Genomic DNA, 12,592 nt, shown 5'->3' on the forward strand with positions numbered 1-12,592 from the left:
CAATTAAGAATCTGAGGGAGGCCCAGCCTGTGTTTATTGGGATAGGGGCCCTAGCCGCTTTGGCTTAGTGGATAGAGAGTCAGCACAGGGACTGAAGATTCCGGTCAAGGGCATGTACCTTGGTTACAGGCTCAGCCCCAGCTCTGGTTCGGGCATGTATGGGAGGCAACCAATCGATGTGTCTCTCTCACATCAATGTTTCTCTCTCACTCCACTCCCCCATCCCAATCTCTTCTTTCCACTCTCTCTCTCAAAGCAGTGAAAAAAATATCTTTGGATGAGAATTAATAAAAATAAAAGCACCAACCCCTTCCCATCCTAGAAGATAAAAGCCAAGCTAGCACTTGCATATGTGAGTCTAATCTTCCTTTCATCTCTGTGCAAAGCTGTTCACATAGTCCCAACATCTCTGCATTTCAAATGTACCATGAGCAACAGCATAAAGAAAACAAAAAATAGTAACAGCTTCAACAAAAGATTCTAGAAATAAGACTGTTTCTACAGGATCTCCTGTTACAAATACAGACCTCAGACAAAGGACCAAAGAGACTGGTGAGGAGGGAGGGTAAGGCAGGAACGTAACCTAAGAATATGCATTTAACTTTAAGGAAGAGGAACCTGATTAGCCTGCTCACTCAAGTTAGAGAACCACACATCAACAGGAAGAAACAATTCCTCATTTTGTCGTAAATGTGAACCTACTTTCAGTTTCCCCAAGACTGGGAGCATAAAGCCCTGACAGACAAGTGGTTCTGCCATCCCCAGCATGAAAAAGGGGAGCTGGGCAGCCCCAGCAAAGAGCTAAAATCAACTCACCGGAGATGGCTTCTGAACAAAGAATCCCTGGAACCAGAATCCTATCTTTTACCACAACACAAACCCAGGGTCAACAAGGCTACTAGGTGTGGCTGGCTGCCTTCACACTAAATGAGGTTTAATTACCATTGTCAAAGAACAACTCCAGATGAAATAACTAAATAATATGGCATTGCCCTCCCCCGTTTCCAATGGTTAAATAACTCTCAAGAAACTCTAAAGTTGCTAGTTATTGGTAATTTAATCACGTCAGATTCCCATGCCAGAAGCTGTTGCTCTCCACTTTGACTAGAGCCCGCCCACCAGCCTGCTCAGTCAATAAATAGCCTCAGCAAAACCACCAGAGAGGGTAACAGTGGCAAGAAAAGTAGACCAACCCTACCAAAGATGAATCTAGAGTTTGACTTCGCTATATCCTTGGCTTCCGCCTGGCAATACCAACAATTCAGAATGACCTTTATAGGAAATAAAAGGGCAGCCTGCCAGCAGAGCTTCTACTCACAGTGCCATTAAGCTGTGGTGGCCCCTGCTACAGATGAAACTGAGGCAGGGCAGAAAATACCAGGGAAAGAGGGAAAAAGCCCAGCAATGTCTTCCAATCCGAAATTGCTGGAATGACTCCTGATTAACTAGAAACTGTATTCCAGCTCCCACAGATAAAATCTAACACAAAGGCAGCACCTAAGGGTCATTATCTCATCTTAAAAAATCTGAGCTCCCACAAAGGCAAGTTTTCCCTCACAATCTACAGCGTGGCAATAATACCACCCAACTGTTTCCACTAACCAGGATTTCCCTTCCCCCATGTTCCTTTCCTCCCCCTTCAAATTAATTTCAAGAACCAGTAAGGGAGCCCTAACCAGTTTGGCTCAGTGGATAGAGCGTTGGCCTGTGGACTGAAGGGTCCCAGGTTCAATTCTGGTCAAGGGCATGTACCGTAGCTTGGTTGTGGGCACATCCCCAGTACAAGGTGTGCAGGAGGTAGCTGATTGATGTTTCTCTCTCATCGATGTTCTAACTCTCTATCCCTTTCCCTTCCTCTCAATAATAAAGAAATCAATAATATATATATACATATACATATATATATACACACACATATACATATATATACACACATATACATATATATATTTAAAAGAACCAGTAAGGGGAAGAGGAAAAAACAAAAGAACCAGTAAGATAGCAGCATAATAGAGGACTTCATACTCAAGAACTAGGGAAAACAGGTTCTGGCAGAAGTCAGCACTCATTTTCAATGTCCTTCAACTAAAATTTACTGGACAGTATTCAGAGCTTATAAAGACTATATATTAGGGCAACAAATGACTGGTTTAGGAATAACTGCCTCAAGACTCTTCTCTCCTATCATTTTAGTTCATGGAGGAAATAAACTGAAAAGATTTTTAAAAACAACTTTTAAAACCCCAGTTTAAGACATTTAAAAACCTTAATTAACCATGGCTCACAATGTGGCCAATGACTTCTAGCTCTTAAGTGATAATTTCAGAAGACCTCAGCCCTGGCCAGGTAGCTACAGTTGGTTAGACATCATCTGATATGCCACGGTTGAGAGTTGAATCTCCAGTCAGGGCACCAAGCCAAAATCCAGAATTGTGCATGATAGCATATTCTGAGACGTGTTTTCACAGCCCTGTCTCTCACCAGACAACCTGAAGTTGGCATATCCACTAACCACCAATATGTTACATCTCGGATTGGTTATGAGGTATCAGTATCCTGCTCTAGCTCCTTTAAAAAGCAGTACTAGAAAAAGCAATAGGAAGAGTTGCTTTCCTTTTGTGGAACAGCCGTTTAGATGGGCTGCAGGGCTGGGTGACAGGTCACCAGAAACCCTCCAGTCTGTGCCGGTTAAGCTGTTCACTGTTATAACAAAAGCTAGCCTGGACCTGCTGAATGTTGTATTAATGCTGCTGTTTGCTTATAGTTGAATAAAAATAAAAACACTTAAAAGAACATTAACTGTAGACAGGGGTCCCTCTCCACTCCCATTAAGATTTATCTGCACTATCTACTACTGCCCTGCCTCCTCCTGGTGGCTATCTCAACACCCCATTCTGCCTCAATCTAGGTCTTTGTTTTTTTGTTGTTGTTTTTTTTTGTTTTTAATCTCTGGTGCCAAGCTCTGAGCCCTCCAAATATTAGATGCAAGTAGGTTCCTAATGCCTTTATTGACTACACCAAGATACCCCCACCCCTCTATGAGACAGTTCCTAGAGTTCCCCAATGCCTCTTCCTCAATTTGCTCCTCATTCACTGCTCCCTCATCCAATCTTTTTCACCCCATTTCTGTCCTCCATGTTCGCTGAGATATCACTGAAACAAAAGAGATATGTTGCTTCCTTTCTGCTACTAATCTCCGACCTATAGTTACCCATGTTACCACCCACAACTTTCATTTAACTGAAGGGGCAGCCATTTACCCAAGGGGCAAACACTTTAATGTATATTATTCTGGGGAGAAATGACTTTAACAGCATAAATCAACAAAATAGATTTTCAAGAACACTTCTATGTACATGAAGAATACCTGTATTTCATATCATGATTTAAATACAGTAAAAGCAGAAATAATTATTTATCTTGAAAATGAGACTAAAAACATAAACTATGTCTTTTACTAAAAGGATCTGAGACAGTTTAATAACATATGAGCTTCCTTTTAAAATAAGTTTTTAGGCCCTGGCCTGTGATGTTCAGTGGTTACACCAAAGGGTCTTGGGTTTGATTCCCGGTCATGTACCTGGGTTGAAGGTTCGATCCTAGGGCCCAATCAGTGTGGGAGGCAACCCTCTCACAGTGATGTTTTTCTCTCTCTCTAGCTTTCTCTCTCCTTCCCTCCCTTTCACACTCTCTACAGATCAATGGAGGCTTAACAACAAAAAATAAATGAATAATAAGTCTTTAGGTTAATGGGATACATATGAAAAATAGTAATGGGATTTTATTTTGAACACAAGCTTATAAATGTAATTTAAGGAAAGAAGGAACTACCCAAAAATTCTTAATCAATCAAAAACTAGAGAATTAGTAATTGCTTGTGCAACTTAGAAAATATAACCCTGCTTTGGAAGCCTGAGGGTTGTGCTTTAAGGATAATGTATATCTGGCACATAAATAAACCTACATCTATTAACCCACAGTGTTCTAATAGCTGGGGGGGGGGGGGGGGGGGGGTGAGGAGAGCATGAATGTAGCAATAGAGAAACTAAAAATTCTGCTTCATGGAAATAAATATTCATTTTTTACCATTTCACCCTATTCTCATGTTAAAAACTTCTTGATTAGCCAGCCCAAGGTTCAGCATTTATATAATAATAACGTTAAAGAATAATAACTTCATGGAATGAAAAGTCAAGTTGGCCTTACAGTCACCCATAACAGTAGTACTAAGAGGCCTGACTACCCTAAATATTCATTACAGAGATCATGGACAAATCATAAATATCCTGGTAGAAAAAGCTAAAAAAAAAAAAATGTCACTGAACCCAGAGTCTGTTGACTGAATGTCAGGATGCTGACTATACATACTATCTCCCTCCTCTTGCTTATGTACTAGCAAAATGAACCTCTATGGGCATTGCCCTTGTCCTGACTCCTCAGATGTTCTAAACTCTGACAAAGACATCCCAACTCAGTGCCCTAAATCCGACCATCCCAATTTCAACTAGCAACTCTAACATTACAGACCATCCTTATTTACCTTACATCCACAAAGCACATTTTTAAGAAATGTTTGTAACACTTTCAACAAAGAATGTTTTTTTAAAAAATAAAAAGATTGAAGAGCTTTCAAAAAAAAAATTTTTTTAAAGAAATGTTTGTTGGCATTCACTTCACTTCTAGGCTATTCACAAGTAAGCAAAAGGAATATTAGGGACTTATTTTATCAATTATATTAGGAACTCCCAGACAGCAAGAATCTATACACTTCCCAGCAGAGTGACGAATGAACCATGACTATTTTAGAAAATAACAACTAAAATTTAGAAAGCAGCCCTAACAGGTTTGGCTCAGTGTATAGAGCATCAGTCTGCAGACTGAAGGGTCCCAGGTTCGATTCCAGTCAAGGGCATGTACCTTGGTTGCAGGCACATCCCCAGGAGGAGGAGTGCAGGAGGCAGCTGATCTATGTTTCTCTCTCATTGATGTTTCTAACTCTCTATCCTTCTCCCTTCCTCTCTGTAAAAAATCAACTATATATATATATATATATATATATATATATATATATTTTTTTTTTTTTTTTTTTTAATTTAGAAAGCAATAAATCAAACTACCCTATTTAACCCAGCTTTCTCTACATTTGCAATTTCTTCCTAACTCTTGACACAATGGTTAACTTGAAGAGATAGGATTCCTAAGCAATAAATACATACTGAAAACATACTATCAAACCCTAATATATAAAACTCCCCTTTAAGTCATTAATATTACAACTCAAATGCCTTACCATCCTTGTTAACAGCGGTGACTTTGGCTGGATAAAAACGACAATCAGACCAGCAAGCAAGGACTTGCTCATTTATTTGAAATTCCTAGAAAACATTAAAAAAAACAAAAGATCCTGTTACTAATTCAGTTTCACAGGACACACTGGTACCAGAATTCATAAAAGGCTGGAATTCACAAGAGTGGGAAAGGGAGATGGCTACTGGGATCAAGGAAGATATTTTCACTGTTCAGCATTAGGAGTCAAAACAAAAGGGCTGGACACAAGACCTTTCCCATCCTAGGAGGTGTAGGCAATGCAGCATAGCACTAATGATATCCCTGCCTACCCCTGATAGTGACTAAGAGTTCGGATCAGCAGGGAATATACCCAGTATACCATCGAGAAGAAAGGAGGCTACTTCATTTTGAAGGAAGAACATTCATGCCATCTAACCCACATGCTGAAAGGGACATTAGCCAAAGGAATACCCATTCACCTTTAATATTTCATATTCTTTTCCCACTAGACAGTTTGCACTGATGCATTTTGTAGAATATTGAACAATTAAATTGGACAATAGTGAACAATTCTAAATAGGGAGGGGAAGGGAGAGAAAAGCGCCTTAGCAAGGGTTCAAGTTCCCTGGTCAGGGTTAAAATGGAAAACAATCCAGGGCTGAGTCAGATCCAAAGGCAGCAGGATCTCTACAGATACCTCAATATCATTTTCAAAAATCTCAAAACTAATACCTCATTCCTTCATTTTGAAATCGGTGAAAGCGCCAAGCATAGTGATGAAATTTATCAAAAACAGAGTCTAGCCGAAACTTGTTTGGCTCAATGGATAGAGCATCGGCTTGGGGACTGAAGGGACCCGGGTTCGATTCCGGTCAGGGGCATGTACCTTGGTTGCGGGCATATCCCCAGTGGGGGGTGTGCAAGAGGCAGCTGATCGATGACTCTCTCTCATCGATGTTTCTAGCTCTCTATCTCTCTCCCTTCCTCTCTGTACAAAAACAATAAAATATATTAAAAAAAAAAAAAAAGAGTCTAATCAAGTCCAAGTTTTTCAAGGGCTTATAAAAGACCTTAATATGGCCCAACCAGTACATGGCTCAGTTGGCTGAGTATCGTCCCATGCACCTAGAGATCACTAGTTCAATTCCAATCGGGACACATACCTGGGTTGTGGGCTTAATCCCCAGTAGGGGATGGGTGTGCAGAAGGTAGCTAATTGGTGTTTCTTTCTCATAGATGTTTCTATGCCTCTCTCCCTCTCCCTTCCAATATCTCTAAAAAATCTAAAATCATGTGGGTGTTTTTTTTTAAAGACCTTAATATGAAGCTAACATAGTACTTCACATGGAATGACTGCTTAAGACATGCTCAAACAGATCAGCTTAATAAATAAACCAAAGGTATACAGTGGTGTAAATTTAGGGTCCCATTCATCATCAGTGAGGTTTCAACAAAGTTAGTGTATGTGCTGTCACATTCAAGCAGATGACAACTGGGATTCTTCAAGAGCCCCTGATGCCCTGGGGATCTCAGGGTTGCACCTACAGGCCCAAATAAAAATTTATTCCCAGATGCTACTGATCCAGCACATTGGTTCTGATCCAGCTCATTACAGAACTTCCCAGATCTATTACTCACAGAACATCCTTCCTCTTCATGTAAGCCTTCTTTTCTCAGCTGTATTTTCTCTAAAGGGCGTAAATAAGGACTGTCCCAGCAGAACCACTCATCATAACGATGGTTCCAACGCTTGAAATGGATAAGTACTTTTCCTTCTTCGTAGTCAATATCTTCTATGTGAGCTGGATACCTAAGTCAGAAAAGAAAATTGAAATGCCTATAAATACTCACCCAAAATATCTAAAACAGTACCCTTCCAAATCTCTTTCCTAAGGAACAGGTTACCAAAGTACTAAATAAAGGCATCATTTAGAAGGTCTTTATAATGGTGTCCAATCACAAATTATGGAGGCTAACAGGCATGGGGTTCAAATCCCATCTTTGACATGCCTTAGTTATGAACTATTAAATTAACTTTACAAAGTTCTCCAATGTGAAGTGGAGGAAGGATACACAGCACACTGGGTTGTAATGTAAATTAAACAAGATGCCAGTTCCACAAAACCTGGGCACAAAACAAAACAAAACAGGAAGTAAACATTTAACAACTAAATTACATTTCACATGTACCAATAAATTAGGATGACGATGCAACCCAGATTATATTAGATAGTCTTAATTTTTAAAAAAATATATTTGTATTGATTTCAGAGAGGAAAGGAGAGGAATAGAGAGAGAGAAAAAAAAAATCAATGATGAAGTCATTGATTAGCTGCCTCCTGCATGCCCCCTACTGGGGATCAAGCCTGCAGCCCAGGCATGTGCCCTTGACCAGAATCGAACCCAGGACTCCAATCTAGAGGCTGAAGCTCTATCCACTAAGCCAAACTGGCTAGGATGAGACAGTCTCAATTTTAAGAATTTTGCAATTCATAGAGTGAAATACCATGCAATTGTTAAAAAGAACAAGATGGCCCTAACTGGTTTGGCTCAGGGGATAAAGAGTAGGCCTGCAGACTGAAAGGTTCCAGGTTTGATTCCGGACAAGGGCATGTACCTTGGTTGCAGGTACATCCCCAGGCGGGGTGTGCAGGAGGCAGCTGATCGATGTTTCTCTCCCATTGATGTTTCTAACTATCCCTCTCCCTTCCTCTCTGTAAAAAAAATAAAATACATTAAAAAAAAGAACAAGATGGTTCTGTTATGACACAGAAAGCTCTCCCAATATGAAATATTAAATGAAATGAGCAAGGTACAGAATACTGTGTATAAGTTATTACTATTTTTAAATGAAAAATAAATATATTCATATATGTTTAAATATACATAAAATAGTTAAGAAGATATACAGAGCCAAAACCGGTTTGGCTCAGTGGATAGAGTGTCGGCCTGCGGACTGAAAGGTCCCAGGTTTGATTCCGGTCAAGGGCATGTACATTAGTTGCAGACACATCCCCGGCAGGGGGAGTACAGGAGACAGCTAGTCGATGTTTCTCTCTCATCGATGTTTCTAGCTCTCTATTCCTCTTCCTTCCTCTCTGTGGAAAATCAATAATATATATATATTAAAAAAAAAAGAAGATATACTAGAAACTAACAATGGTTACTTGTATAAGTATGATCAGTTCAGTAGATGAACTCTTTCAATCTCTTTTCCATTCTTCTTCTAGACTGAGAGTTGGGAAAACCAATAACTATATTTCCCTGACTCCCTTACAATTGGCAATCAAGCCCGGCCAGTGTGGCTCAGTTGGTTGGTTGTCATCCCACACACTAAATGCACCAAGAGGTTGCCGGTTCAACTCCTGGTCAGGACATATGACTGGGTTGCAGGCTCCACTGGCATACAGAAGGCAGCCAATTAATGTTTCTTTCTCTCCCCATCTCTCTTCCTCTCTCTAAAATCAATGAAACATTAAAAACAAAAAGACAATTGGCAATCAAGGTCATGGAGACTGTGGGTTTAGAGGCAACTTATAGTGGCCAGGACTAAAGCTCTAGTGCAAGACCTCTCAAACTTTCTTTTAATACATATCATCAGGCCCAGCCAGCGTGGTTCAGTGGTTGTGTGTGAACCTATGAACCAGGAAGTCATGGTTCAATTCCCAGTCGATCAGGGTAAATGGCCAGGTTGTGGGCTTGATCCCCAGTGTAGGGGTGCTGGAGGCAGCCAACCGATGATTTTCTCTCTCACCCTCTCCCATCCTCTTTGAAATCAATAAAATTATATTTATTTTAAAAATCATAAAATGCAGATTCTAATTCTGTAGGTGAAGCTAGGGCCTAAGATATTTAAACCAAGCTCCCAGGTGATGCTGATGTGCTAGTCTGTAGTAGCAAGGGGCTAATGTCTAGTCACTAGCTTCCTAGGTCGGTCAGACAGCAGTGTGGAAGGTTGGCAGTAGCATTAGTAACTTCCTGACGACCAGATCACAGTGGTGGGTCCCTCAGACTGATAATTTAAGGGAGCCTCCTTAGACCCTTAGATCCTACTCCTCCAACCCAACAATTTATAGGTACCCAATTTCTTGTGTTAATCCCTTCTGTAGCTAAAGTACCCAGAGTGGTTTCTGTTTCCAGCATTTAAACCTGATGGATACAAGGGAGGAATTGGGTATGGGAGGGGCAAAAGTGAGAGGGAGACTTTTTGTAGTATGTCTTTTAATACTTTTTCATTTTTCAACCATATAAATGTATTACTCATTCCAAAAATAAATAAATGGTTAAAAATAAAAATAGAAAATACTGCATGCAATTGTTCTCTTATATAATCAGACTAGGGGCCCAGTGCATGAAAATTCCTGCACAGAATAGGGGGGGGGGGGGGAATCCCCTTAGCCCGACCTGTACCCTCTTTCAATCTAGGAACCCTCAGGGGAGCCCTCTCCAATCCTGTCTGTCTTTGCAATCATATGAGTGAATTGTCTGAGACCCCAACCCAGTTTGGTTTAGTGCTCACAGAATAAGAGAGGTCTTTTTTTTTTTTCCTCTTTGCCCCATTAGTGGAGATTTCCTAGAAGCTGAAGGATATCTTCCCTTTAGTTTTCCCTCGACACTGTGACTTTATTTATATCTCTCCCCTTTGCTTTTCCTCCATCCCCCACCTGCAACAGTAACTCGCTCCAGGCTCACTTTGCTCTAGTGTCTAGGAGATTCAGCAATGCATCTGCCACCAAAACTATGATTCCCAGCATTCCTGGTGCTCCCCGTGTCCTTGGTTTCCACTTCAGATCCAGGGGCTGCAAAAACCAAGTGGACTGCGAGCTCCAGCAGCCCCCAGGCTGGGCTAACAGAACCAGAAACTCCAGTGGTATCCCCAGCCGCTCAGCACCAGTGCACAGCTGGCCACAGGCTCAAAGCGGGCAGAGTTCCGGGGATACCTGCCACATCACCCTGGCAACACAGAGAGTGAGTGGACATATCTCCCCCCCAGCACTCAGCTCCTGCGCACATAGGCCCTGAGCAGCCAGGAGGCAGGAACTACAGTGACGCTGTGCCCCTGGCTGCTCTACAAGTGCACACGTGCCCGCTGCCCACAGGCCCACCATCTTTGTTGGGTTAATTTGCATACTTACTCCTGATTGGCTGTGTGCATCACAGTGGTACAGTCAATTTACATATTTGTCCATTATTACAAATGCTATTCTAGGTTGAGAAAATCTAGATTCTACCAATATTTTCTCCCTGCGACTTGGATTTGCATCATTTCCTTTCCTGTATCTAGCGTCACTGAACTAATAAGTGCTACCTAAGTGAATAGGCCTGCTGCTTGTATCTATATGCTATGTCCTCTTCAATATTACACTAGTATCTTTTAAAGCAGTTTGCTTGATGTTAATCTATCACAGCAGGCTGCAGGTACTGGGCATTCAATGTGTTCAGCATAAGAATGCTACTCTTCCTATTCCCCAAGGTCACATTGTCCTGTCAATTCTCCAATCCCAAGACTCTCAAACTCCAGTTACCATTTCAATTTCAGTCACTACCCAAGTTTAGGCCCTCATCACTTCATGTGGGTATTTCTCACACAGGACTAAAAGGACATACTTTTCAAAATTCCTAATGGTACTATACATATAATTAATTGCTCAAGAAATATTAACAAAAGGAGTTAAACAGCTCTGAAACTAGTCTCCCTACTCCAATCCAACTGACATAAAGTTGCTGTCTTGACAGCAGAAAGGCTAATTTTAAGATCTGATGAACTGAGTAGTACAATTGTGGGAGACAAAAGAGGTTTCCTCTCTAGTAAAATAGGGAGAAGAATATGAATATCTCAATTATATTTCTCCTTCTCTATTTAGCCTACCAACGACGAATAAGCCTCCATAAAACAACAAAACCTGCCTATTCAAATCCCCTTTCTTTAATGGTTTACTATTACAGGTCTTTGGACCAATGCATAAAATTAATTGGTGGGTCTAGTTTCTTTCTTTCTTTCTTTCTTTTTTTTTTTTTTTTTTTTTTTTTTTTTATGTATCTGTCTAATTTTCCCAATATCGTGGACTACTGGATCTTTACCATAATCCTATGAGGACTTAAGAAGTCATTGTCTGCCGAAACCGGTTTGGCTCAATGGATAGAGCATAGGCCTGCGGACAGAAAGTTCCCAGGTTCGATTCCGGTCAAGGGCATGTACATTGGTTGCGGGCACATCCCCAGTAGGGAGTGTGCAAGAGGCAGCTAATCGATGATTCTCTCTCATCGATGTTTCTAACTCTCTATCCCTCTCTCCTCTTCTCTGTAAAAAATCAATAAAATATATATTTTAAAAAAAAAAAAAAAGAAGTCATTGTCACTGAAGCCATTTTACATTTGTGGAAATGGAGACTCAAATAGAGTAATACCTAAGATCAGTATCCAAACCTGATTCTAAACCCAGGGAAGAGCCTTCTACTCTTAATTTGACTTCACGGGTAAATATCCTTATAAGTGATGCACATCGATCCAGGTGCATTTTATCTTAACCACCTTATAGTGTACTTAGTGGCCAGCCCAGAATTTGCATAAACTTCCCCCTATGGCACATGTGTCAAACACAAGGCCCGCGGGCCAAATCCGTCCCGCCAGGCCTTGCAATGTGGCCCGCACCGCGCTGTCATCACTGCACTCTGCTGCGTTTCCATCACAATGACAGTTTATGACTGTTCAGTAAACCATTCGGCCCGCGATTTAGGCTGGATTTTAGATTTTGGCCCCTTCTCTGATTGAGTTCGACACCCCTACCCTATGGGTTGGACACTCAAGCTGCTTCCAGATTTTTTTCCTATATAAATAGTTTTTCTGCAAACATATGACAGAAATTACAGTGTGCCTCCATTCCTGGTTTCAGAGCACACAGCAAAAGCAAAAAGGCTTCTATGAACAAAAATAACATTCTAAACCTTCCCTAGCCTTTATTGGAGAGGGGATAGGGATAAAAGTTGTTTTAATGACAAACAAAGGGTTAACTATTAAGCTGCAGAAAAACTGTGCTGTTCTGGATGTCTTAACTCTTTCCTTATTCCTTCACCACTTCCATTAATCCACATCTGACACTTCTAACTCAGGAAATGTCTTAAATTCATTTCTCCTCTTTACCACAATCATTTCTCACCAATAACTGACAGTCCCATCAGGCAACCTCTGTATCCCTCTGTTAGTACTGGCAATGGGTCTGAGATAGAGACAGACAATAAATACTTGGTGTTGAAGAAACAAAGTTGGCGGCATAGGTAAACACCTAAAATTTTTGCCTCGCACA

At 40.8% G+C, this 12,592-nt stretch overlaps 1 protein-coding gene across 6 annotated transcripts in view; it reads right to left on the bottom strand.

Annotated features, from left to right (window-relative positions):
- PHF20 (PHD finger protein 20) overlaps positions 1 to 12,592 on the bottom strand; it is a 103,712-nt gene that overhangs the window by 58,346 nt on the left and 32,774 nt on the right. For 4 of the 6 annotated variants that reach the window (XM_036418065.2, XM_036418062.2, XM_036418060.2 and 1 more), the window contains exons 3-4: positions 6,928 to 7,099; positions 5,291 to 5,375 (exon numbers count right to left, since the gene is read on the bottom strand). In XM_036418065.2, the coding sequence (XP_036273958.1) occupies positions 5,291 to 5,375; positions 6,928 to 7,099 (257 nt within the window). Of the gene's footprint in view, positions 1 to 5,290; positions 5,376 to 6,927; positions 7,100 to 12,592 lie in introns of those variants that run through there. The other 2 variants (XM_045574699.1, XM_036418063.2) reach the window with 2 other exon arrangements.

This window comes from Pipistrellus kuhlii, unplaced genomic scaffold (genome assembly GCF_014108245.1).
Source record: "Pipistrellus kuhlii isolate mPipKuh1 unplaced genomic scaffold, mPipKuh1.p scaffold_m20_p_6, whole genome shotgun sequence".
Classification (NCBI taxonomy): Eukaryota; Metazoa; Chordata; class Mammalia; order Chiroptera; family Vespertilionidae; genus Pipistrellus; species Pipistrellus kuhlii.